Raw genomic sequence first — 22,774 nt, forward strand, 5'->3', positions numbered from 1 at the left:
GTGAGTGAAATCATCTTTAAGGATAGTGATAGGGTCGTGATCAATAAAACATGGGGTCCACCCCCAATAGGTCACCTAGGGCAGAAGGTGGACAGTGCATAGTAAGGGGCCCGTTCCCATGAAGGCAAGGGCCGTGCGCAGTAAGGGGTCCACCCCATTAGGTCACCGAGGTTTGAAGGTGGGCCATGCGTAGTGTGCAATACTTCTATCTATGGTCAAACTACTTGTAGGAAGATTTATAGGAGGATGCTTTAAGTCACATAGCAGTGACAGAGCTGTCAGGGTTACTGCCACCTTCTGGCAGCTTCCAATGGGTTCTATGGGAAGATGCTTTTCAAGCAGCACAGTAGCAAGAGCTGGTAAGTTCACAGTCACCAAGGTGGATTGCCGTTCTGAGGGCAGCCTTCCATAAGAACTGGAGCAAGGTCCTACAACTCCTTTATCAGGAGGAGTGGCTCTCGCCCCAAGCCTGCCATACAGCGGGTATCTTTACGATACTGAACACTGCTGCCTGGGCCATGGATTCTTGTCCTGGCATAACTGTTTTTCCCTTAAATCGTGCTCTGCACTGTGTCTGCTCTAGGCATTCCTCCGATTATAAGCTGCTTATTCCTTAATTCATGCTCTGTACTGTGTCCACTCCAGGCATTCCTCCGATTATGAACTAAGATATAATTATAGGTATATATGTAGGGAAATATTCTTTAGGCACTCATACTATTAACTATTATATGATTATATATTGAGGACTATATAAAGGGATTCGTCAAGCCCTAATTCTATAAACTAATATATGATTATATAAAGGATTATATAAAAGGAAATAGCTGAGTGGTAACACTATAAAGTGAGATATTCCTCAAGCCCTAACTGTGCCAGGGTTCTGCTTAGCTCTCATTCCTCGGTGCCTATAAGGGGGGTTACCCACAGCGGCAACCTTGACAGCTCTGTCACTGCTATGTGACTTAAAGCCTCCTCCTATAAATCTTCTTAGAAGTAGTTTGCCCATAGATAGAAGTATTGCACACTGCACCCTCTTCACTGCGCACGGCCCACCTTCAAGCCTAGGTGACCTAATGGGGGAGGACCCCATGTTTTATTGCTCACGACTCTATCACTATCCTTAAAGATGATTTCGCTTACTGCCCTGCCCCCTAACCTATGCACAATAAATACTCACGCTTCTGGACATTAGGGACCTCGCCTGACTCCACTTATAGGTGGCGTGGCCCCCTGAGCTCAGCTGCGTTTTCTTGTACTTCTGTGTCCTGTCTCTTTATTTCTCAGATCCTGCGCCTCAGCACAGCATAAGGCTCACCCCACGACCCTGTGGGGCACACAGCCCTACAGCTGTCAGCTGGGGGCCACCCACGCTTAGCTTCAAGAGGCCTCTCTCCAGTTACTGCATGTGGGCCTGACATCACAGAGCCACAGCCCAGCCCCGCGGGGGACCCTGCCAACCCCTGCGTCCCATCTCTGGTATGCCTTCCTTCCTCTTCTGGCAGAGACAGTTCTCTACTTTGAAGTACTCATGCAATTGGACTGGACCCACCTGGACAACGTATTTACAGGTTCCAGGAATTAGAGGGTAATCATCTTTGGGGGACTGTTATCCAGCCCCACTCGCGTCCTGCCCGTGTCACCTCCAGCCTCGACTCTGTATGTCCACAGCCTATGTTTGCCCTCTCCGTCTTGCCCTGACTCCCCTGACGGACTGACCCATCTCCGACTTGCTGTTTCTCTTTCTTTGTTGCGCAAACTGTCCCTCCCTGATCATCACCTCAAACTCCATCACTTCCAGGCCTGATGCCTCATCCAAACTTGGAAGCTCACAGAGCTTGCCTTTGGTGGTCTGTCCACTTCGTCCTTCCCCAGAGCAGTTCTTGTCCCCCACTAAAATCCTCCCTCATGACTCACCAAGGAGAAGGCTGATCTGATCCTCCCCTGTGCTGAGTCCCATCTAGGACCCAGACACGGCATTTACTTTCTCCAGTGAAGCCCAGGCTGAGGGCTAGATCACCCCATAGACTCGCCCACTCAGGAAACCAGCAGTGAATACAATGAATACAAGTCAACTTCTTTTTTTTGAGATGGAGTCTCGCTCTGTCGCCCAGGCTGGAGTGCAGTGGCCCAATCTCGGCTCATTGCAATCTCTGCCTCCCAAGTTCAAGTGATTCTTGTGCCTCTCAGCCTCCCAAGTACCTGGGACTACAGGCGCTCGCCACCATGTCCAGCCAATTCTTGCATTTTTAGTAGAGACAGGGTTTCACCATGTTAGGCAGGCTGGTCTCAAACTCCCAACCTCAGGTGATCTGCCCACCTCAGCCTCTTAAAGTGCTGGGATTATAGGCGTGAGCCATCTCGCCCAACTTTTTTTTTTTTTTGAGATGGAGTCTCACTCTGTCGTCAGGCTGGAGTGCAGTGGCGCGATCTCAGCTCACTGCAACCTCCGCCTCCCGGGTTCAAGCAGTTCTCCTGCCTCAGCCTCGTGAGTAGCCAGAACTACAGGTGCACATCGCCACGCCCAGCTAATTTTTGTATTTTTGGTAGAGATGAGGTTTCACCATGTTGACCAGGCTGGTCATGAACTCCCAACCTCAGGTGATCTGCCCACCACTGCCTCTCAAAGTGCTATGATTACAGGCGTGAGCCACTGCGCCCGGCCAAGTTTAGCTGCTTCTAAGGCCTCTCTCCTTGGCTTGAGGATGGCTGCTTTCTCACGGTATCTTCACACTGGCTTTTATTTGCAATTCTAGAATAGGGGAGTACCTCATTCTATAAATAAAAAAAAAAAGAGCCAGGTGTGGCATCAGGCACCTGTAATCGCAGCTACTGGGGAGGCTGAGGCAGAAGAATTGCTTGAACCTGGGAGGCGGAGGTTGCAGTGAGCCAAGATCATGCCACTGCACTCCAGCCTGGGTGACAGAGTGAGACTCTGTCTCAAAACAAATAAACAAACAGAGTTACTTTACTTGTAAAGGTTCAAACAGAGGGGACTTCTTTATCATGCTAGCTAGGAGATGTGGCAATTATCTCTCTCTCCTCTCTCCTAATTTCTCAGAGGTTAGGTAACTTAGTTTCAGCTTGCTGACATGGAAGCAGCATGAGTGACTCCACTGGTCTCTCAGGCCTAGTATAGGAGCTCAGTCCAAACCAACGGCTTCCTATAATTTTTTTTTTGAGATGGAGTCTTGCTCTGTTGCCCAGGCTGGAGTCCAGTGGCGTGATCTCTGCTCACTACAACCTCTGCCTCCTGGGTTCAAGAGATTCTCCTGGCTGGCATGGTGGCTCATGCCTGTAATCCAAGCACTTTGGAGGCCAAGGCGGGCAGATCACCTGAGGTCGGGAATACATGACTTGCCTGACCAACATGGTGAAACCTCGTCTTTAAATAAATAAATAAATAAAAATTTAAAAAAATAAATAAATAGAGATTCTCCTGCCTCAGCTTCCAAAGTAGCTGGGATTACAAGCGCCTGCCACCACGCTTGGCTAATTTTTGTCTTTTTAGTAGAGACAGGGTTTCACCATGCTGGCCAGGCTTGAACCCGGGAGGCACAAGGTGCAGTGAGCTGAAATTGTGCCACTGCACTCCAGCCTAGGCAACAAGAGTGAAATCCATCTCAAAAAAAAAAAAACCCATAAGAAAGAGAAATTGCATTTACAGTACTGTACTATACTCAGGGTAACCCCAAGCTTATGTCTTCAGTTGATAAGATGAACTGTGTGTCTGAAATGGTGGCAAGCGCAGCTGCAGACTCTAATCTGCACATCGAGCAAGTCGACTTTTTCTGGTATGTCATAACTTTTCTTTGCTTCATGGGAGCACTTCCAGCATCATTAATGGCACTTCATATGGGTCCCACGGTGTTCCTCAAGGTTTACAACATTGCACAATGAAATTTTTCATTGCACAATGAAAAATATGTGATAACCTCAAGAGATCACTTTACTGCAATATGTGATTTAGGAAAGAGACAGACTGCTCACTGGAAGATGATTAGCATCACACAGCACTTTGAGCAGATACCCACAGCATCTGGGCTCACTGCGACAGCAACAGAAGGTGGCTGCAAAAGCACTACCAAAGTGCAGTCTTACTGCAGGGAATTTTGTGCAGGTGTGATTTAACACTGAATCTTTATGCTTGTTTACATTTCTGTCAGCTTCTAAAGGTGTCAGGTATAGTCTGTGTGTATGTGCATAGTTTCGATAAATATACTTTTGATAAATAAAAAATAGGCCAGGCACAGTGGCTCGTTTTGAGACGGAGCCTCACTCTCTTGCCCAGGTTGGAGTGCAATGGCGCAATCTCAGCTCACTGCAACCTCTGCCTCCTGGGTTCAAGCGACCCTCCTGCCTCAGCCTCCTGAGTAGCTGGGATTATAGGCACCCGCCACCATGCCCGGCTTATTATTCTATTTTTAATAGAGACCGGTTTCACCATGTTGGCCAGGCTGGTCTCAAACTCCTGATTTTAGGTGATCCTCCCACCTCGGCCTCCCAAAGTGCTGGGATTACAGGTGGAGATCAGCTGGTAGTAAAGCACTAAATGCAAAAGTAAAACAATAAAGTTAATTTTTAAAATGTAGCAAAGTATTAAGGACTTCTTTTAGGGACTATGCCACTCTAAGGGCTAAGCATGAGCCACCACGCTAGGTCTTTATTTTACTTTTTATCATTTTTGAGACAGTCTTGCTCTGTTGCCCAGGGTGGAGTGTAGTAGCACAATCTCAGCTCACTACAACCTCCACCTCCTGGGTTCAAGCGATTCTCCTGCCTCAACATCCCAGGTAGCTGGGATTATAGGCATGCGCCACCACATCGGACTAATTTTTGTATTTTCAGTACAAACATACAAAATCTGTTGGCCAGACTGGTCTCAAACTCCTGACCTCAGGTGATCTGCCCACCTTGGCCTCCCAAAGTGCTGGGATTCCAGATGTGAGCCACAGCACCCAGGCTCTTGTCAATTTTAGACGTTGCAACCATCTTCCCCTGGTCCATCATTTCATCTCATGATCTTGGCCCTTGGGATTTTAATGAATTGAAACCCTTAATACTGACGTAATCGAATTAATTTTTTTGACTTATGATTCATCCTTTTGGGATCTCTAAAAGAAGTCCTTAATACTTTCCTATGTTTTCTTTTATTAACTTTATGGTTTTACCTTTTGTATGTAGTGCTTTACTAGCAGCTGATCTCCACCTTACATCACTATGTTATAGAGGAGGAGGCCTGAGAGCCTCTCAGTGCTGAAGATCTTTGAAGGTGTAACGGCGTTACCTCAATTAGAGAGGAAGAAAGCAATGAAGGATGAGGATGGACCACTCTCTCCTGGGACTCGCTTCCTCCAGGAAAAACCCATGGACCCACCCACAACCACTACATCTCAGACTATTTCAGCATCTTCCTCCCAGGGGCTTCACACACCTGGGCGAGACCCCCAACATCTATTCAGTTGCCAGGTCTGGTATTCCCTGATATTATCCAGATTTTTTGACTGAAGAAAAAGTGTTAATTCATAAAACTTTGTTTTTTGGGGCATGGGGGACACGGAGTCTCACTTTGTCACCCAGGCTGGAGTGCAGTGGTGCGATCTTGGCTCACTGCAACCTCTACCTCCCAGGTTCAAGTGATTCTCCTGCCTCAGCCTCCTGAGTAGCTGGGATTACAGGTGCTCGCCACCACACCTGGCCAATTTTTGCATTTTTGATAGAGACTGGGTTTCGGCATGTTTGGCCAGGCTGGTTTTGAACTCCTGACCTCAGGTGATCCACCCACCTCAGCCTCCCAAAGCGTGAGCCACCATGCCTCGCCAATTTGTAACACATTTATTAATTCAACAAATACTTACTGAACCCCCCTGACACTGTTTTGTTTGTTTTGGTTTGGTTTTGAGATGGTGTTTCACTCTTGTTGCCCAGGCTGGAGTACAATGGCACAATCTTGGCTCACCGTAACCTCTGCCTCCTGGGTTCAAGCAATTCTCCTGCCTCAGCCTCCCAAGTAGCTGGAATTACAGGCATGTACCACCACACCCAGATAACTTTGTATTTTTAGTAGAGACAGGGTTTCTCCATGTTGATCAGGCTGGTCTCAAACTCACCACCTCAGGTGTATCTGCCCACCTCAGCCTCCCAAAGTGCTGGGATCACAGGCATGAGCCACCACACCCAACATGTTTATTTGGTTTCTTTAAGACAGGGTCTTGCTCTGTTGCCCAGGATAGATTGCAGTGGCATGATCTTGGCTCACTGCAACCTCTGCCTTCTGGACTCAGGTGATCCTCCCATCTCAGCCTCCCAAAGTGCTGGGATCACAGGCATGAGCCACCACACCCAACATGTTTATTTGGTTTCTTTAAGACAGGGTCTTGCTCTGTTGCCCAGGATAGATTGCAGTGGCATGATCTTGGCTCACTGCAACCTCTGCCTTCTGGACTCAGGTGATCCTCCCATCTCAGCCTCCTGAGTAGCTGGGACCACAGGCATATGCCACCATGCCTGACTAATTTTTCTAATTTTTTTCTGTAAGATGGGGTTTCACCATGTTTCCCAGGCTGGTCTCAAACTCCTGGGCTCAAGCGATCTGGCCACCTCAGCTTCCCAAAGTCCTGGGATTACTACAGGCATGGACCACCACACCTGGACCCCCGACACTGTTCTAAGCAGGGGGGTTAAGCAGCGAATAACACAATGCCCTAGCCTCATGGGATTTGCTGGGGGAGACAAACAATAAATATATATCAAGCCATGGCAAATGCTGTGAAGAATAAAGCAATATGAGGCAGATAGGAAACCCTGAGGGGACCGAGATCAGCACAGATAGGGTAGTCACTCTGATATATACACAGAGACTGAACTGGGGTGATGGAGCAAATCCTTCCCAGGGTCAATCTGCAGAAGGAGGCTTTCAGGCTGAGGGAATAGCAAGTGCAAAGCTCCTGAGGTTGGAAATGGTTTGGCTTGATCAAAAGCAAGGAGGGCAAGGTGGACAGAGCAGTTATTGATGGAGACAAATAGGGGATAAGATCATAAAAGTAGAGGTAGGGTACAGGAGAGAAGACCATGCAGGGTCTTTGGGGCATAGTGAGGAGTTCTTATGTTATTATATTTATAATCGGAAGTGAGCGAAGTGTTACAATTAAGGAAGTAACATAGATGTATTTACTCACCAAAAAGAACATCCAGACTATGATAGAGTAGCTGGTAGGTGACTAACTCTCCCCCCAAATACTGTAAAAGATGAATACACCTGTAATCCCAGCACTTTGGGAAGCTGAGGCAGGAGGATTACCTGAGGTCAGGAGTTTAAGACCAGTCTGGCCAATACGGTGAAACCCTGTCTCTACTAAAAATACAAAAATGAGTTGGGCATGGTGGCCAGCACCTGTAATTCCAGCTACTAGGGCAACAAGAGAAAGATTCTGCTTTTTTTTTTTTCTTTTCTTTTCTTTATTTCAGACAGAGTCTGGCTCTATCACCAGGTAGGAGTGCAGTGGCGGGATCTTGGCTCACTGCAACCTCTGCTTCCCGGGTTCAAGCGATTCTCCTGCCTCACTCTCCCAAGAAGCTGGGACTACAGGCACGCACCACCATGCCCAGCTAATTTTTGTATTTTTAGTAGAAACTGGGTTTCACTATGTTGGCCATGATGGTCTCAATCTCTTGAACTTGTGATCCGCCCGCCTCAGCCTCCCAAAGTGCTGGGATTACAGGTGTGAGCTGCCATGCCTGTTATAAAAAAAAAAAAAAAAGCTGACTACAATTAAATAAAAACAAACATTTGGAGGCATCAAGGGCAACCGATGCAGCTAGAAATTGGAATTACGACTCCAGAGAGAAGGGAAGCATAATGAAGAGAGGCTACCATTCTGCATGCAGTTTCCCCTCAGAGCATTCGCCACTTCCTAAATACTGTGCTTATAGTGGAAGAACACTAAGAAAGCAAAAAACAGGCTGGACTTGGTGGCTCACACCTGTAATCCCAGCACTTTGGGAGGCCAAGGCAGGCGGATCACAAGGTCAGGAGGTTGAGACCATCCTGGCCAGTACGGTGAAACCCTGTCTCTATTTTTAAAAATTAGCTGGTTTTGGTGGCACATGCCTATAATCCCAGCTACTCAGGAGGCTGAAGCAGGAGAATCACTTGAACCCCGGAGACGGAGGTTGCAGTGAGCCGAACCAAGATTGTACCACTGTACTCGAGCCTGGCAACAGAGTGAGACTAGTCTCAAAAAAGAAGAAGAAAGCAAAAAACAAGAAATCAAGCAGAATGCTGCTGCCAAAAGGGTAAAGACTAAGCATAGAGTTTGGTAGTGCTATAGCACTGGGGAAACAGGAATTGGAATCCAGAGTCTGCCAAGGAGAAGAGAGCTGGTAAACACCTCAAGCTTTAGATAACAGCTGGGAAAAGCTATACCCAAGAAGTAGGGGCAAACCATAAACAGAACAGCCTCAACTGGATCAAGGGGATCTGTCCAAACATATGGACAGATATAGCACCATGACAGAAAAAAATTAAATTCTTTCCAAAGGAAGATAATACCATCCAGAGAGCACAATTTTTATATTTTAATTTAAAAATTACCAGTCTTGCCAGGAAACGAGACCAAATGACAGAAAACCCAGAAAAAAAACATATACTAGAAATATATACCTAAAGGTGATCCAGATATTAGAGCTCTCAGATATAGGCTTTCAAATAACTATGATTAAAATGTTCCCCCCAAATAGATTAAAAGATGGATAATTTCATCAGAGAACTGCACTCTAAGGAGGGGGAAGAATCCAATATAAATTCTAGAAGTTATTGCCAATGAAGGTTACTGCCATTTTATATTTTTCTTCTTTAAAATATTTTTTGTTTTATTTATTTATTTTTTAGTTTCTTTTGGGTTACTGCCATTTTAAGGCAAAAAAAAAATTCTAGAACTTAAAAATAAATTAATTAAAATAAAAATTCAGGGGCCAGGTGCAGTGGCTCACACCCATAATCCCAGCACTTTGGGAGGCTGAGGCAAGCAGATTACAAACATAGGAGATCGAGACCATCCTGGCCAGCATGGTGAAGCCCTGTCTCTACTAAAAATACAAAAATTAGCTGGACATGGTGGCTCACGTCTGTAATCCCAGCTACTTCATCTCAAAGAAATAAATAAAAATTCAGTAGATTGGTCCCACAGCAGATTAGACACAGTGGAAAACAGATCAATAGAAAATATCTAGATTAATTTACAGAGAAATAGGGGGAAAATACATTAAAAACATATGACACACACAGGTTCTGGTTAAAAAGTCTAAGAAACACATACTAGAGTCCTAGAAGAGAGGAAAAAGACAACGAGGAGTAAGCAATACTAAAGAACTACTAGCCAAGAATTTTACAAAATTGATGAAAGACATCAACTCCCAGATCCAAGGTGGGAGGATCTCTTGAGCCTGGGAGGTGGAAGTCACAATGAGTCAAGAATGTGCCACACTGTACTCCAGCCTGAGCAACAGAGAGATATCCTGTTAAAAAATAAATAAATAAAATAAAATAAGGTAGAATGTTAATTATTGCTAAAGCTACATGTTAGGTATATGGGGGTTAATTATGTTTACTTTATAAACGTTTAAGTTTTTTTAATACTGTATAAAGATATTTTTCAGTGACTGACACTAAATACTCCAAATAAAAGGCACAGGTTTTCTGATCTACAACTACATGCAATAATATAGTTGAATCTTATAAGACATTTAGCAAAAAAAACTAGAAGCAAAAGAGTTTCTGTATAGTTTTATTTTTTCTGAGTATGAAAAAAAATAATAAAGTTTATCTCTGCCATTAGAAATTAGGGTAAAAGTTACCCTTGGGAGAGTAGGGACTGGAAGGAGCCATGAGGAAGAGTCTTGGAGGCAGGAAGTATGTTGTATCTTTTTTTTTTTTTTTTTTTTTTTGAGACGGAGTCTTGCTCTGTTACCCAGGCTAGAGTGCAATGGCACAATCTTGGCTCATTGCAACCTTCAACTCTCAGGTTCAAGCAATTCTCCTGCCTCAGCCTCCTGAGTAGCTGGGATTACAGGCATGCACCACTATGCCCAGCTAATTTTTGTATTTTTAGTAGAGACAGGGTTTCTCCATGTTGGTCAGGCTGGTCTTGAACTCCTGGCCTCATGATCTGCCTGCCTTGGTCTCCCAAACTGCTGGGATTACAGGCATAAGCTACTATGCCCGGCCAGTATGTTGCATCTTGATCTGGGTTTAGATAACAAAGATGTGTTCAATTTCTGAAAATTCATAAAGCTTATCATTTATGATCTATGGACTGTTCTATGTAGATATCACACTTCGCTGAGAGTTTTGGTAAAGACAAAAATCAGCAGTCAGCATAAAAACAACCCAACTATATGCTGTTACAAGAGACATGCCTTAAATACAAGCACACAAAAAGATGGAAAGTTACAGGATGAAAAAGATATACCATATAAACACTAACCAAAGAAAGCTAATCTGTATAACAAAGTAGCCATTAAGGCAAAAAGCACTGCCAGAAGTAAAAAAGGACATTTCCAGGTGATAAAGGGGTCAAGTCACCAGGAAAATATAACCATTCTAAATCTGAATGTATTTAATAATACAGCTTCAACATACATAAAGCAAAAATGACAGAACTGAAAGGAGAAACGGAAAAATCTAGTCATTCAGTGTAAGTATCGATCAGTAAAGATATTAAAGATTTGAACAGCATGATTAACAAACTTGACCTGACAAAGTTGACCCGCAGGATATGCACTCTTTTTTTTCTTTTTTTAGATGGAGTCTCGCTCTGTCTTGCCCAGGCTGGAGCACAGTGGCGAGATCTAAGCTCACTGCAGCCTCTGCCTCCTAGGTTCAAGCAATTCTCCTGCCTCAGCCTCCTGAGTAGCTGGGATTACAGATGCCCACCACCACATCTGGCTAATTTTGTATTTTTAGTAGACACAGGGTTTCACCATATTGGCCAGGCTGGTCTTGAACTCCTGACCTCAGGTGATCCACCCACCTCAGTGTCCCAAAGTGCTGGGCTTACAGGTATGAGCCACTGTGCCTGGCTCTTTTCAAATACACATGAAGCATTTGCTAAAATAGACCAAATCCTGGATGATAAAGCAAGTCTCAACAAACGTCAAAGAAGTGAAATCATACAGAATATGTTCATATGTTCTCTGACCACAGTGAATTAAGTAGGAAGTAATAACAAAAAGATAGCAGGGAAGTCATAAAATATTTGGAAAGTAAGCAATATATCTCTAAAAATTATCACTCAGGTCAAATTAGAAAATATTTTGAATTGATAATAATGGAAGTGTGGCCAGGCATGGTGGCTCATGCCTATACTCCCAGCAGTCTGGGGGCGCTGAGGCGGGCAGATCATTTGAGGTCAGGAGTTGGAGACCAGCCTAGCCAACATGGAGAAACCCCCATCTTTACTATAAATACAAAAATTAGCTGGGTGTGGTGGTGCATGCCTGTAATCCCAGCTACTTGGGAGGCTGAGGCAGGAGACTCACTTGAACCCAGGAGGTGGAGATAGCATGAGCCAAAATCGTGCCCCAGCACTCCAGCCTGGGCGACAGATCGAGACTCTGTCTCAAAAAATAATAGTAATAATAATGGAAATGTGACATAACAAATGTGTCAAGTGTAGCTACAGAAGTTCTCAGAAGGCAAATGATGGCTCTAAATGCGTGTATTAGAAGAGAATTTAAAAATCAATGACCCGACCGGGCACAGTGGCTCGTGTCTCTAATCCCAGCAGTTTAGGAGGCCAAGGCAGGCAGATCATTTGAGGTCAGGAGTTCAAGACCAGCCTGGCCAATATATTGGTGAAACCCTGACTCTACTAAAAATACAAAAATTAGCCGGCCATGATGGTGCACACCTGTAATCTCAGCTACTCAGGAGGTAGAGGCAGGAGAATTGCTTGAACTCAAGAGGCAGAGGTTGCAGTGAGCCGAGATCATGTCACTGCACTCCAGCCTGGACCTAAGCACTCAACTCAGGAAGGTGGGGGGAAAAAGCTGAAAAAAGAACAGCAGATCAGGGGCTTGATGGCGCAAGGCTATAGTCCCACCTACTCAGGAGACTGAAGTAGGAGAGGATTACTTGAGCCCAGGATGTGGAGGCTGCAGTGAGCTATGGTCACACTACTGCACTCTAGCCTGGCTGACAGAGTGAGACCCTGTCTCAAAAAGAGGGGGGGAGGGGGAGAGGAAAGGAAGGAGAAGGGAGGGTAGGCGGAAGGGGAGGAGGGAGGGCAGGGCAGGGCAGGGCAGGGAGACGGCACAAATTATTATCTGTCACCACAGATCTTACAGATATTAAAAAGATTGGCTGCACATGGTGGCTTATGCCAGTAACCCCAGCACTTTGGGAGGAAAAGGTGGTAGGAGGATCATTTGAGGCCACAAGTTCAAGACCAGCCTAACATAGTAAGACCCTGTTTCTCCCCCTCCAAAAAAAGGTAAGACAATATTATGAACTTCATGCAATTATTTGAAATTTTAGATAAAATTGAAAAATTCCTTGAAAACAACTTAGCAAAAATAAAACAGAACATCTGAATAGTTGTATTTTTATAAAAGAAATAGAATTTGTAATTTAAAGTCTTTCCACAAAGAAAACTCTAGGTCCAGATGGCTGGTGAATTCTTCCAAACACATAAAAAATAAATAACATCAATCCTACACTAGCACTTCCAAAGAATAGAAAAAGAGAAAACAGGCCAGGCGCAGTGGCTCACGCCTGTAATCCCATCACTTTGGGAGGCCAAGGCAGGCAGATCACCTGAGGTCGGGAGTTTGAGACCAGCCTGGCCAACATGGAGAAACCCCGACACTACTAAAAATACAAAATTAGTTAGGAATGCCTGTAATCCCAGCTATTCAGAAGGCTGAAGCAGGAGAATCCCACTTGAACCTGGGAGGTGGAGGTTGTGGTGAGCCGAGACTGTACCATTGCATTCCAGCCTGGGCAACAAGAGCAAAACTCCATCACACACACACACACACACACACACACACACACACACACACACAGAACCCACAACCGAAAGTGGTTACCTTTGGAGGGTAACGATTAGGGGGAAGTGTGAAGAAGACTCCTGACCTGTGAATAATACTCTTTTTTCATATATTGGTGGTTTCATTAATACATTACTCTAGAAATATTTCATTGAGCTATGACAAAATTTAGTACTTTATGTGTGTTAAAACTACACAAAATTTTGTTTAGGTTTTATAAAATTATCCAGACCCCAAAAAAGGAAGGACCAAGAAATGCTGAAGGAATAAACTAAAAGAATGACAGAATGAAAGAACTTAATAATTTAATAAATCTAAAGACGTCGACTGGGCGTGGTGGCTCATGTCTGTAATCTCAGCACTTTGGGAGGCCAAGGCAGGCTGGTCATCAGGTCAGGAGCTTGAGACTAGCCTAGCCAATATAGTGAAACCTGTCTCTACTAAAAAATACAAAAATTATAGGTGCACACCTATAGGTGCATGCCAGGTGTGGTGGCGTGCACCTATAGTCCCAGCTACTTGAGAGGCTGATAGCTTGAACCCAGGAGGCGGAGGTTGCAGTGAGCCAAGACTGCGCCATTGCACTCTAGCCTGGGTGACAGAATGAGACTCTGCCTCAAAAAAAAAAAAGTCTACCCCTTGCCAGCCTGAGCTAAGCAAAGAGTTGGTGTACTTTTTTTTCTTTTCTTTTTTTTTTGAATAAGAGTCTCGCTCTGTCACCGAGGCTGGAGTGCAATGCAATGATCTTGGCTCACTGCAGTCTCCACCTCCTGGGTTCAGGTGATTCTTATACCTCCCAAGTAGCTGGGATTATAGGAGTACGCCACGACACGCAGCTAATTTTTTGTATTTTTAGTAGAGACAGGGTTTCACCATGTTGCCCAGGCTGGTCTCAAACTCCTGGCATCAAGTGATATGCCCGTTTTAGCCTCCCAAACTGTTGGGATTAGAGGGGTGAGCCACTGTGCCTGGTCATCATATATTCTTATTAAACTCATAAGACCCCAAGAAGTGGATATTATTTGTCCCCATTTTAGAGAAGTTGAGGTCCAAAGAGGTGAAGTCACTTGCCAAGGTCACACAGCAATGCCACTAGGTTTGCCTGATTCCTTTTAACTACTTGCCACACCACCTGGCAAACAGGTTTCTTCCTAAACCTTACAAGTCACCATCTAATACTCAAAATACAGCACTAAATAGCAATTCACAAGGACCTTCGATAAACTGTGGAGTATTACCTTAAGTCCCCAAGGTAAGGTAAGAAGCCATTATTATCTCCATTCCTGGGAGGAAAATTGAGGCTCAAAGAGGGTAAGTCACTATGGCAAGGTCACAGCCAGGAAGTGTTGGAGCCAAAATTCAAACCCAAGAATTTCTAACTCCAGGTCCACGGCCTTATCATCATCACTCTGCACTGCCCACTAGTTAAGAGGCATGAATTTCATTCATTAATTCATTTATTCATACCTTCAACAAGAAAAAATGTTTTGAGTGCCCACCTTAGGCCAGGCATGTTCTTCTAGTCCTGAAATAGTCTTGCACTGCAGAGAGCTCACATTCCAGTGGGGGGTGTCAGACAGTACACAAATACAGGCCGGGCTCGGTGGCTCACACCTGTAATCCCAGCACTTTGAGAGGACCAAGTGGGCGGATCACCTGAGGTCAGGAGTTCGAGACCAGCTGGCCAACATGATGAACCCCCCTCTCTACTAAAAACACAAAAATTAGCCGGACATGGTGGCGGGCGCCTCGGCAGTCCCAGCTACTCAGGAGGCTGAGGCAGGAGAGTCGTCTGAACCTGGGAGGCGGAGGTGGCAGTGAGCCGAGACCGCGCCACTGCACTTCAGCCTGGGCGACTGAGCAACACTCCGTCTCAAAAAAAAGAAAAGAAAAGTAAAGAAATGGGAGATGGACAAGGAGTCTCTCCGCTCAATATACCCCTTACTCGGCCCCATTTCACCGATGCCGAGAAAAGACCCCCGAACCCCAATACAGCGGGCGCACCGGGCCCCGCCTTCGATCACCAGTCTGTCAGAAACCCAGAAGCCGCCGCCGGCTCGGCCAGTGCGCATGCGTCCGCCCCACCGCTTTGGGCGCACCGCCCAGGCAGCCCTACGCATGCGCATCCGCACGGTTACGGGTAACGCACAAGAGCGCCACGCGTCGGCAGCCGGTGTGCGCCTGCGTCTTAGGAAGAGCCCGGGCGGGGAGGGGCGGAGGGCCCCCCCCGCCCCGCCTCAGACGCCGCGCACGCGCACTCGCGACACCTTGCCTTCTTTTTCTGGCGGGAAAAGCTCACGCTCACCTCCCTCAACTCAACTGCCGTTCGTCGTTGGTGGCTGTCCGCGGTGTCTCGAGAATAGGACGTGGCTCCAGGTGCGCCCTGCCCCGCGGCGAGGTTCCCCAGAGTGGCCCTGAAGCAGCGCCTCCCGAAATCCTAGCGAAACCCCCCATATTGAGGGAGAGATTCCCCAGCGTCAGAGCCCCCGAAATCCTCTTAAAATCCTGACCACATCCCCTCAGAAACACTGAAAGGAGCCGTCTAGGAAATCTTATAGGTGACCCTCGAAATCCCGTCAGAATCTTCTAAAAATTCTGTCGGACTTCTCCTTCAGAGCCTGCCAGAGACTTTCTGCAAAATCCTGTTCCTCTCCCAGATTAGCAGAGACGACTGGACGGCCGTCAGAGATCCCCAGACGTCCTGGCAGGTCCCCTCCCAAGCCTAGTCAGACCTCGGATTCTGTCAGAGAGCCCAGAAGTCCATCAGAGACCCCCCTCCAAGAAATGGAGACCACCGAAATCCAGTGGAGGCCCCCAGAAATAAGAGACCCCCAGAAATCCAGTCAAGACCCCCTCAGAAATCAAGACCTCCCAATCCAGCCAGAGACCCCCCAGAAATCCAGAGACCCCCTGCAGAAATCGAGACCCCTAAAATCCAGTCAGACCCCCTAAATCAGGACCGTGAAAAGCCAGCCCAGATCCCTCAGAAATCCAGAGACCCCTGCAGAAATCAAAACCCCCAAAATCCAGTCAGAGACATTCACAGACAAGACCCCCAAAGTCAATCCAGAGACCTCCACAGAAATCAAGACCCCTGAAATCCAGTAAAATACCCCAGAAATCAAGACCCCTGAAATTCAGCCAGAGATCCCCAAAACCCAGTCAGAAACCCCTGCAGAAACAGACCCCCAAAATCCAGCCAGGAACTCCCCAGAAATCCAGCCAGAGACCCCCCAAAATCCTGTCAGAGCCCTTGAAAACCTGCCAAGGCCCACCCTACCCAGAGCTCCTGCTGGGGTTCCATTCTGCCTGTGTCCGCATCCCAGTACGGTGAGACCCCCAAGATCAGCCAACACCCCTGGGGGTCCCTCAGGACCTTGTCTCAAACCCAGCCCGTGTGCCAGGGCCTGGCCAAGGCCATTGCCCCCTTTTCACCCTGCAGGGTGGTCCAGACCCTGGAAGGGCCCCTCTTCAAAGACCCGTGTTTCCAGAATGTTCCAGAAGCATGTGGTGGCAGGCCCGAATGGCTCAGGAGAGCAGGTGCTGAGAGAGCTGGGTGAGGGCAGGTGGACCCAGGCTCAACCAGTGGCCCCAAGGGGTGCCCTTGCCCACTGTGATGATAGCAGTGCCCAGGTCTCTCCTGTAGCACCCTGAGTGCAGCCACTAAGGCATTCAGTCAGCCTGGGTAGAATGGAGGCAAGACGTGGACCCCCAAAATCCTATCATTGCCGCAGGGACTGCCCAGAGCAGCTGCAAGTGGGGCCAGCAGGAATGAGGAGGAGGTGGCCTGGGCATGGGGGACTTTGTGCATCCTGAATTGGAACCCAGGGGAGCAGCAGGTTTGGGGCCGTGATAAGGAGAGACCTAGGGGTCGCTTGATGGAGACAAAAGGGTCAGAAACAGGCAGGAGCTTCCAGGACCACTGGATGCCCCCTCTAGCCTGAGGGACTGAGACTTAGTCCAGGTGCACTAGGGAGCCATGGGAGGGTTGGGAGCAGGGGTGAGGCAGAATCAAACTCCAGTGAGAGGCCAGCCGGCCAAATCCAGGCTGATGTGGCAAGAACAGCAGCTGCCCAGGGCCATGTGGGAGCCAGACACAGCCCCCCGCTTCCCAGAAGAGGCCATGCAGAGTCGAGGCAGGATGAAGGATCGAAGGAGGGCATCTTAGGCAGAGACCTGGGTGTGGGAGTGGCCCACAGCTCAGAGTGGCTGGAGCATCACGTACAATTTGGGGTGCTGAGGTGGGTAGTCAGCCACGCAGGGCTTTGGCACCAGGGCCAGGGTCTAGCCCATCCCCAGGGTGCTGGGAGCCGTGGAAGGGCACTGAGCAGGGGAGGAGCAGGTTGGCTCTGGGGCCCTGTAGGGACAGACTGGAGGGCAAACCTGGAGATAGGAGGCTGGGACAAAGGCCAGGGAAGAGGACCAGGCAGCCTGGGCTGGCAAGAAACCATGTGGAGGAAGGGAGGCAGTGACCCCACCACCCACTAGCCCCTTTGATGTCAGCCACCCCATTCCCCAGCCCACACCTCCAATCCATAAAACAGGTCGGAGCGAGCTGCTCGGGTTCCAGTAGGAGTGGCAAACAGGTTGTAAGGACCCAGAAGTCCTGGGACCCAGGTGGGGCAGGGCAGGCCCCGACCCTTGGTGGCTGCTCTAAGGACACAATTCCCTGCTTCTCCTTCCAGGAGTGCTCAGGCAGCTGGTCCTTTACCCATCCCTCCCCCTGAAGGAGGGAGGCCGGTAGCTTTCCAAACAGCTGCGCAGCAGTGGGGGTGGCTCATGGACCTGCCTGAGAGCCCGGTGGGCAGCCCTACTGCAGAAAGTAAGTGGCTGGGACCCTGTTTGCCCCGGGGAGGGTGAGGAGGGAGCCATGGGTGAATGGGCACCAGGCTGTGACTCGGAGACTTGGGAGAGGTGGCTTGGGGTGGCTGAGACTTTGCATGGTGCAGGGTGGAGGGGAGGGAAGGGACTCTGGTGGATTAAGTGCCTGCTGTATGCCCACCTGTCCATACCCTTTATTTCCTGTGGGGAGGCTGGACTGTGTGAGAGCACAAGCAAGTGCACCCCTTACTCCATTCACATCGCTGCCCAGATGGCACTTACTTTATGTAAGGCAGCTGTCCTGAGACACTCTCTCCCCCACCCTGCTTCACTTCTCTTCATAGTGCTGACATCAGTGCGTCATCCGTTTTGTCTCTGTCTCCCCCGCTAGTGCATGAGCTCCACAAGGCAGTGTCTGTTTTATTCACTCTGGTATTCCCAGTCCCTAGAGCAGCGCTGTCCTGTGGAAGTATAATATGAGCCACATATGTAATTTTCTTTTTGAGACAGAATCTCGCCCTGTGGGCCAGGCTGGAATGCAGTGGCACAGTCTTGGCTCACTGCAACCTCTACCTCCCGGGTTCAAACTGTCCCCCTGCCTCAGCCTCCCAAGTGTCTGGGATTACAGGCATTCACCAGTGTGCCCAGCTAAATTTTTTTTGTATTTTTAGTAGAGATGGAGTTTCACCATATTGGCCTGGCTGGTCTTGAACTCCTGACCTCAGGTGATCCACCTGCCTGTCTCAGCCTCCCAAAGTGCTTGGATTACAGGTGTGAGCCAGCACACCCAGACTATTTATTTATTTATTTAGAGACAGAGTCTCCGTCGCCAAGCTGGAGTACAGTGGTACTATCTTGGCTTACTGCAACCTCCACCTCCCAGGTTCAAGTGATTCTCCTGCCTCAGCCTCCTGAGTAGCTGGGACTAAAGTCATGCTCCACCATGTGCAGCTAATTTGTGTATTTTTAGTAGAGACAGGGTTGCACCATGTTGGCAAGGCTGGTCTCGATCTCCTGACCTCGTGATCCGCCTGCCTTGGCCTCCCAAAATGCTGGGATTACAGGTGTGAGCCACCACACCCAGCCAATTTATTATTTTTTAAAGAAAAAGGAACAGGTGAAATGAATAGTAATAATAGATTTTCCTTATATATTCAGACATACCCTGTCAATATATAGCCAATATAAAAAATGTATTGAGATATTCTCTTTTTCAAATACTAAGTCCTCAAGATCTAGCGTGTACCTTTACACTAATAGAGCATTTCAATCCACATTCACCTCAGTTCAAGTGCTCCAGAAAGAGTGACTACCCTATTGGCTGGGGCCGCAGAGCAACTCCTGATTCACAGTAGGAGCTCAGTTACTGTTGAATGAATGGATGGATGTAGGCTGAATGGGTGTGAAAGCCGGCTTGAGGGGGTAGGGAGGAGGCACAGGGTTGCCTCTCTGAAACTCACCTACCAAGTAAGAGAGCCCAGTCTGATAGGATGGCAGTGCCCCTTTTTTCTTTTCTTTTTTCTTTCTTTTTTCTTTCTTTTTTTTTTTTTTTTTGAGCTGAAGTCTCACTCTGTCACCCAAGCTGTAGTGCAGTGGCGTGATCTCGGCTCACTGCAACCTCTGCCTCCCAGGTCCAAGCAATTCTCCTACCTCAGCCTCCCAAGTAGCTGGGACTACAGGCGCCTGCCACTACACATGGCTAATTTTTATTTTATTTTATTTTTTGTATTTTTAGGAAAGACAGGGTTTCACCATGTTAGCCAGGATAGTCTTGATCTCCTGACCTGGTGATCCACCCACCTCAGCCTCCCAAAGTGTTGGGATTACAGGCATGAGCCACTGCCCCTTTCTTAGAGGCTTCCAGGCATCCATGGCACAGTCTGCGCCTTTTTCTCCAAAGCCCCAGGCCTCAGGAGGCTTTCCAGATAGGAGGGTCAGAGGCAGACACTGGGGTGTGGGAACCAGAGGGACAGGCTGTCTAGTGATGGCCATCTAAACTTCACCTGCACCAGCAGAGGGCGTGCAGCGACCGGGATCCGGGTGGCAATAGCTAAGCCAACTTCGAGAGGCTCCGGAAAGGTAGGAACACACTCAGAAGGAGAGATGGAGACAGAGGAAGGCAGAAGGAAAAAGAGAAATAGCAGAGGAAGGAAAGAGAAGGCTTAGGGAATGGAGACTTGCTGAGATACGGGAAGGGAAGCACAAAGATGGAGAGACGGGAAAAAACGGGCAAGGGATGTGGAGGTGGAGAGATAGGACATGACGAAGAGAGATTGGGATAAAGATGGAGAGAGAGCCCCAAAGAAAAACATAAAGAAGAGGCAGGGACAGAGACATAGAGTAGAGAGATAGGGACACTGAGGAAGGAGATCTTTATCAGGAACAGGAATGACATCTCCCTGAGGGAATCCTGGGGTGCAAATTCAGACACATGCTGATCCTCAGAGCCCCCACGACCTGGTGCCAGTCCTGGGTTCTGTTCCCAGCTTAGTTCTCCCTGGCAAGCAGCCCTAGGTGAAGGATCTCACTGGGCCTCAGGGTCCTCATCCATGTAACATGAGAAAGACAGTGAGAGGGTTTAGTGCAGTGGCTCATGCCTGTAACCCCAGCACTTTGGGAGGCCAAGTTGGGTGAATCACTTGAGGTCAGGAGTTCAAGACCAGCCTTGCCAACAAAGTAAAACCCCATCTCTACTAAAAGTACAAAAATTAGCTGGGTCTGGTGGCAGGCGCATGTAATCCCAGCTGTTCAGGAGGCTGAGGCAGGAGAATCACTTGAACCCTGGAGGCAGAAGTTGCAGTGAGTCAAGATTGCACCACTGCACTCTAGCCTGTGCAACAGAGTAAGACTCATCTCAAAAAAAAAAAAAGACAGCAAGAGGAGAAAAACAGACTGGGGCTAAAGCCCTGGTCTCCCCTATCTGTGAGTTCACACGCCCCTTCCCAAGGGCCAAACCTAGGAGCATGGGTTTAAGCCAAAGGGAGTGCAAATTTCACTACAAAGAACCCTGGAAGAGTTAAGGGGATGAGAAAGGTGACTCATATGTTAAACAGGGTGACCTTTGGCAAGTTCCTGATCTCTCTATACCTTAGTCCTCTCATCTGTAAAGGAGGGATAATAATAGCATCAGTTATTATTATGCTACTAGACGGTTCATGTAAAATGCTCGAAGAGGCCTGGCACCTACTACAGGCTCAGTAAGTGTTCAGTTGTATTCTTGAGTCCCCACCATGTGCCAGGCCCTCTGCCAAAGCCTTTCTAGGTTTTATCTCATTTTCTCTCTAGGAAAAAGGTAACACCAACCCCATTTAACAGAGGAAGAAACAGAGGCTCAAGAGAGATTGAGTCAGTTGCCCCAGGTGCTGGCACTTCTCTGAGGCCCAGCCTCGGTTGCCCCCTGGATCTACCCAGTCCTGCAGCCTATGCTCAGTACACTGCTGCACCCAGCTGTTCAAGGCCAGGCCAAGGAGCCTAGAAGGTCACTCACAGCCCTGGAGAGAGGCTGGGCCAAGCCAGTGGCTCCTGCAGCAGAGGCTCTCTTCTTATATGGAGCATTTGTTGAGCACCTGCTATGTACAGGTGTTATGGCTACAGCAGTAGACAAATAGACCCCAGGACATGTATATGAATGTGTGTGTGTGTGAGAGAGAGAGTGTGTGTGTGTGTGTACATACGAATGTGCTTCACATACACAGTTAATTCAGCCCTGGTGAGGAGGATCACTCTACCCACCCCCTATTTTACCAGTAGGAAAACTGAGGCTCTGAGAGAAGAGACTTGTCCACAGATGAGCAGCTGGGCTCTGCACCCGGGTTGATCTGACACACTAATCCAGCTCATAACCACTCCCTCACTGCCCATCCTTCCTGGTTTACCCCATCCCTTCATGTCTCAGCCCCTGGCCATGGGCTCCGACAATGCCAGCCTTGCCTTGGGGATGCAGGGAGGAGAGAGCCCTGGTCCCCAGGGTGGGCTGGGAGACCGGAGATGCGGCAGGCGGGATCGATCTGGGCTGCCCACGCATTATTGGATTGTTCCTGGCTCCTGAGCCCCCTTCACTCTCAGCTCCTCCCAGAATTCTCTCTTCTTTGCCCTCCCCTGCCCTGTCCCTCTCTGAGCCCAGCCTAGGAGGCTGGAGAGGTGAGGAGGAGAGGATGATCTCAGAGCATCCTTATCTGGGCTCCTAAGCCAATTGGACACAAAAAGATAGCAGAGGGGACTTCCTAGTCTGAAAGATGGGGGGAAGTGACTCAGAGACCCTCACATTGTTGCCCCCTCCTGAAGCTTCCTGCTGTTCCGCACCAGCCCTAACTCTAGGTGCTCTGAGTGAATTCCCTCCCCTCTGCAGAGCCCAGGAGGCTGAAGACCTGGGGTCACCCCTTTTCCTTCCTCATTCTTCTCACTGGGGAGCTGGGCCCTCTTGTCCCCACAGTGTACCTCTGGAAGCAGCCTGAGGAGGCAAGTCTGGGAACGCCGCTCAACTTGGAGGAGCAAGTACTCAACTCCACATTCGAAGCTTGTGATCCTCACAAGACAGGTGGTGGGGGCAGGAGGGGTGCTGGGGACCAGTGCGGACAGGATAGGGATGGAGGCTGGGAACTGGGGAGCCTCAGAGAGAAAACCGGGCTAGGGCCGCCTCTTGGGGGTATTGTAAGAACAAAGTGCATGACTGTGGGCAACTTCAGGAAGAAGAAAGTAAGGGGGTGGATGCCTTTTAGAATGAGGAAAACTCTGGGGCTATTGATGAAGGAGGGTAGAGTTTTGGGGTCTTGGGATGGGGAAGGGAGGCAGCCACCATGGTGGGGTGGGGCATGGGGTACTGTCTCCATATCCATCCCCTTTGGTTCACCCTGTGATGGACAGGTGAAAAAGTTGACTTAGAGGAGGGGAAAGGACTTGCCCA

The 22,774-nt window shown here is 48.3% G+C and overlaps 2 protein-coding genes across 21 annotated transcripts in view; one reads left to right on the top strand and one right to left on the bottom strand.

Moving 5' to 3' along the window:
* TEAD2 (TEA domain transcription factor 2) overlaps nt 1–15,128 on the bottom strand; it is a 48,029-nt gene extending 32,901 nt beyond the window's left edge. The window contains exon 1 of the mRNA XM_054249341.2: nt 14,550–15,128. The gene's annotated coding sequence lies outside the window, so the exon portion shown is untranslated. The remainder of the gene's footprint in view (nt 1–14,549) is intronic.
* A 161-nt stretch (nt 15,129–15,289) lies between these two features.
* The window catches only part of KASH5 (KASH domain containing 5), a 32,714-nt gene continuing 25,229 nt past the window's right edge, over nt 15,290–22,774 (top strand). For 14 of the 20 annotated variants that reach the window (XM_078359398.1, XM_078359401.1, XM_078359404.1 and 11 more), the window contains exons 1-4: nt 15,290–15,426; nt 16,493–16,590; nt 17,736–17,872; nt 22,304–22,408. In XM_078359398.1, the coding sequence (XP_078215524.1) occupies nt 16,556–16,590; nt 17,736–17,872; nt 22,304–22,408 (277 nt within the window). In that variant the 5' untranslated portion in view covers nt 15,290–15,426; nt 16,493–16,555. Of the gene's footprint in view, nt 15,427–16,492; nt 16,607–17,735; nt 17,873–22,303; nt 22,409–22,774 lie in introns of all 20 variants that reach the window. The other 6 variants (XM_078359399.1, XM_078359402.1, XM_008988390.5 and 3 more) reach the window with 2 other exon arrangements.

The sequence above is a fragment of the Callithrix jacchus genome, chromosome 22 (genome assembly GCF_049354715.1).
Source record: "Callithrix jacchus isolate 240 chromosome 22, calJac240_pri, whole genome shotgun sequence".
NCBI lineage: Eukaryota > Metazoa > Chordata > Mammalia > Primates > Cebidae > Callithrix > Callithrix jacchus.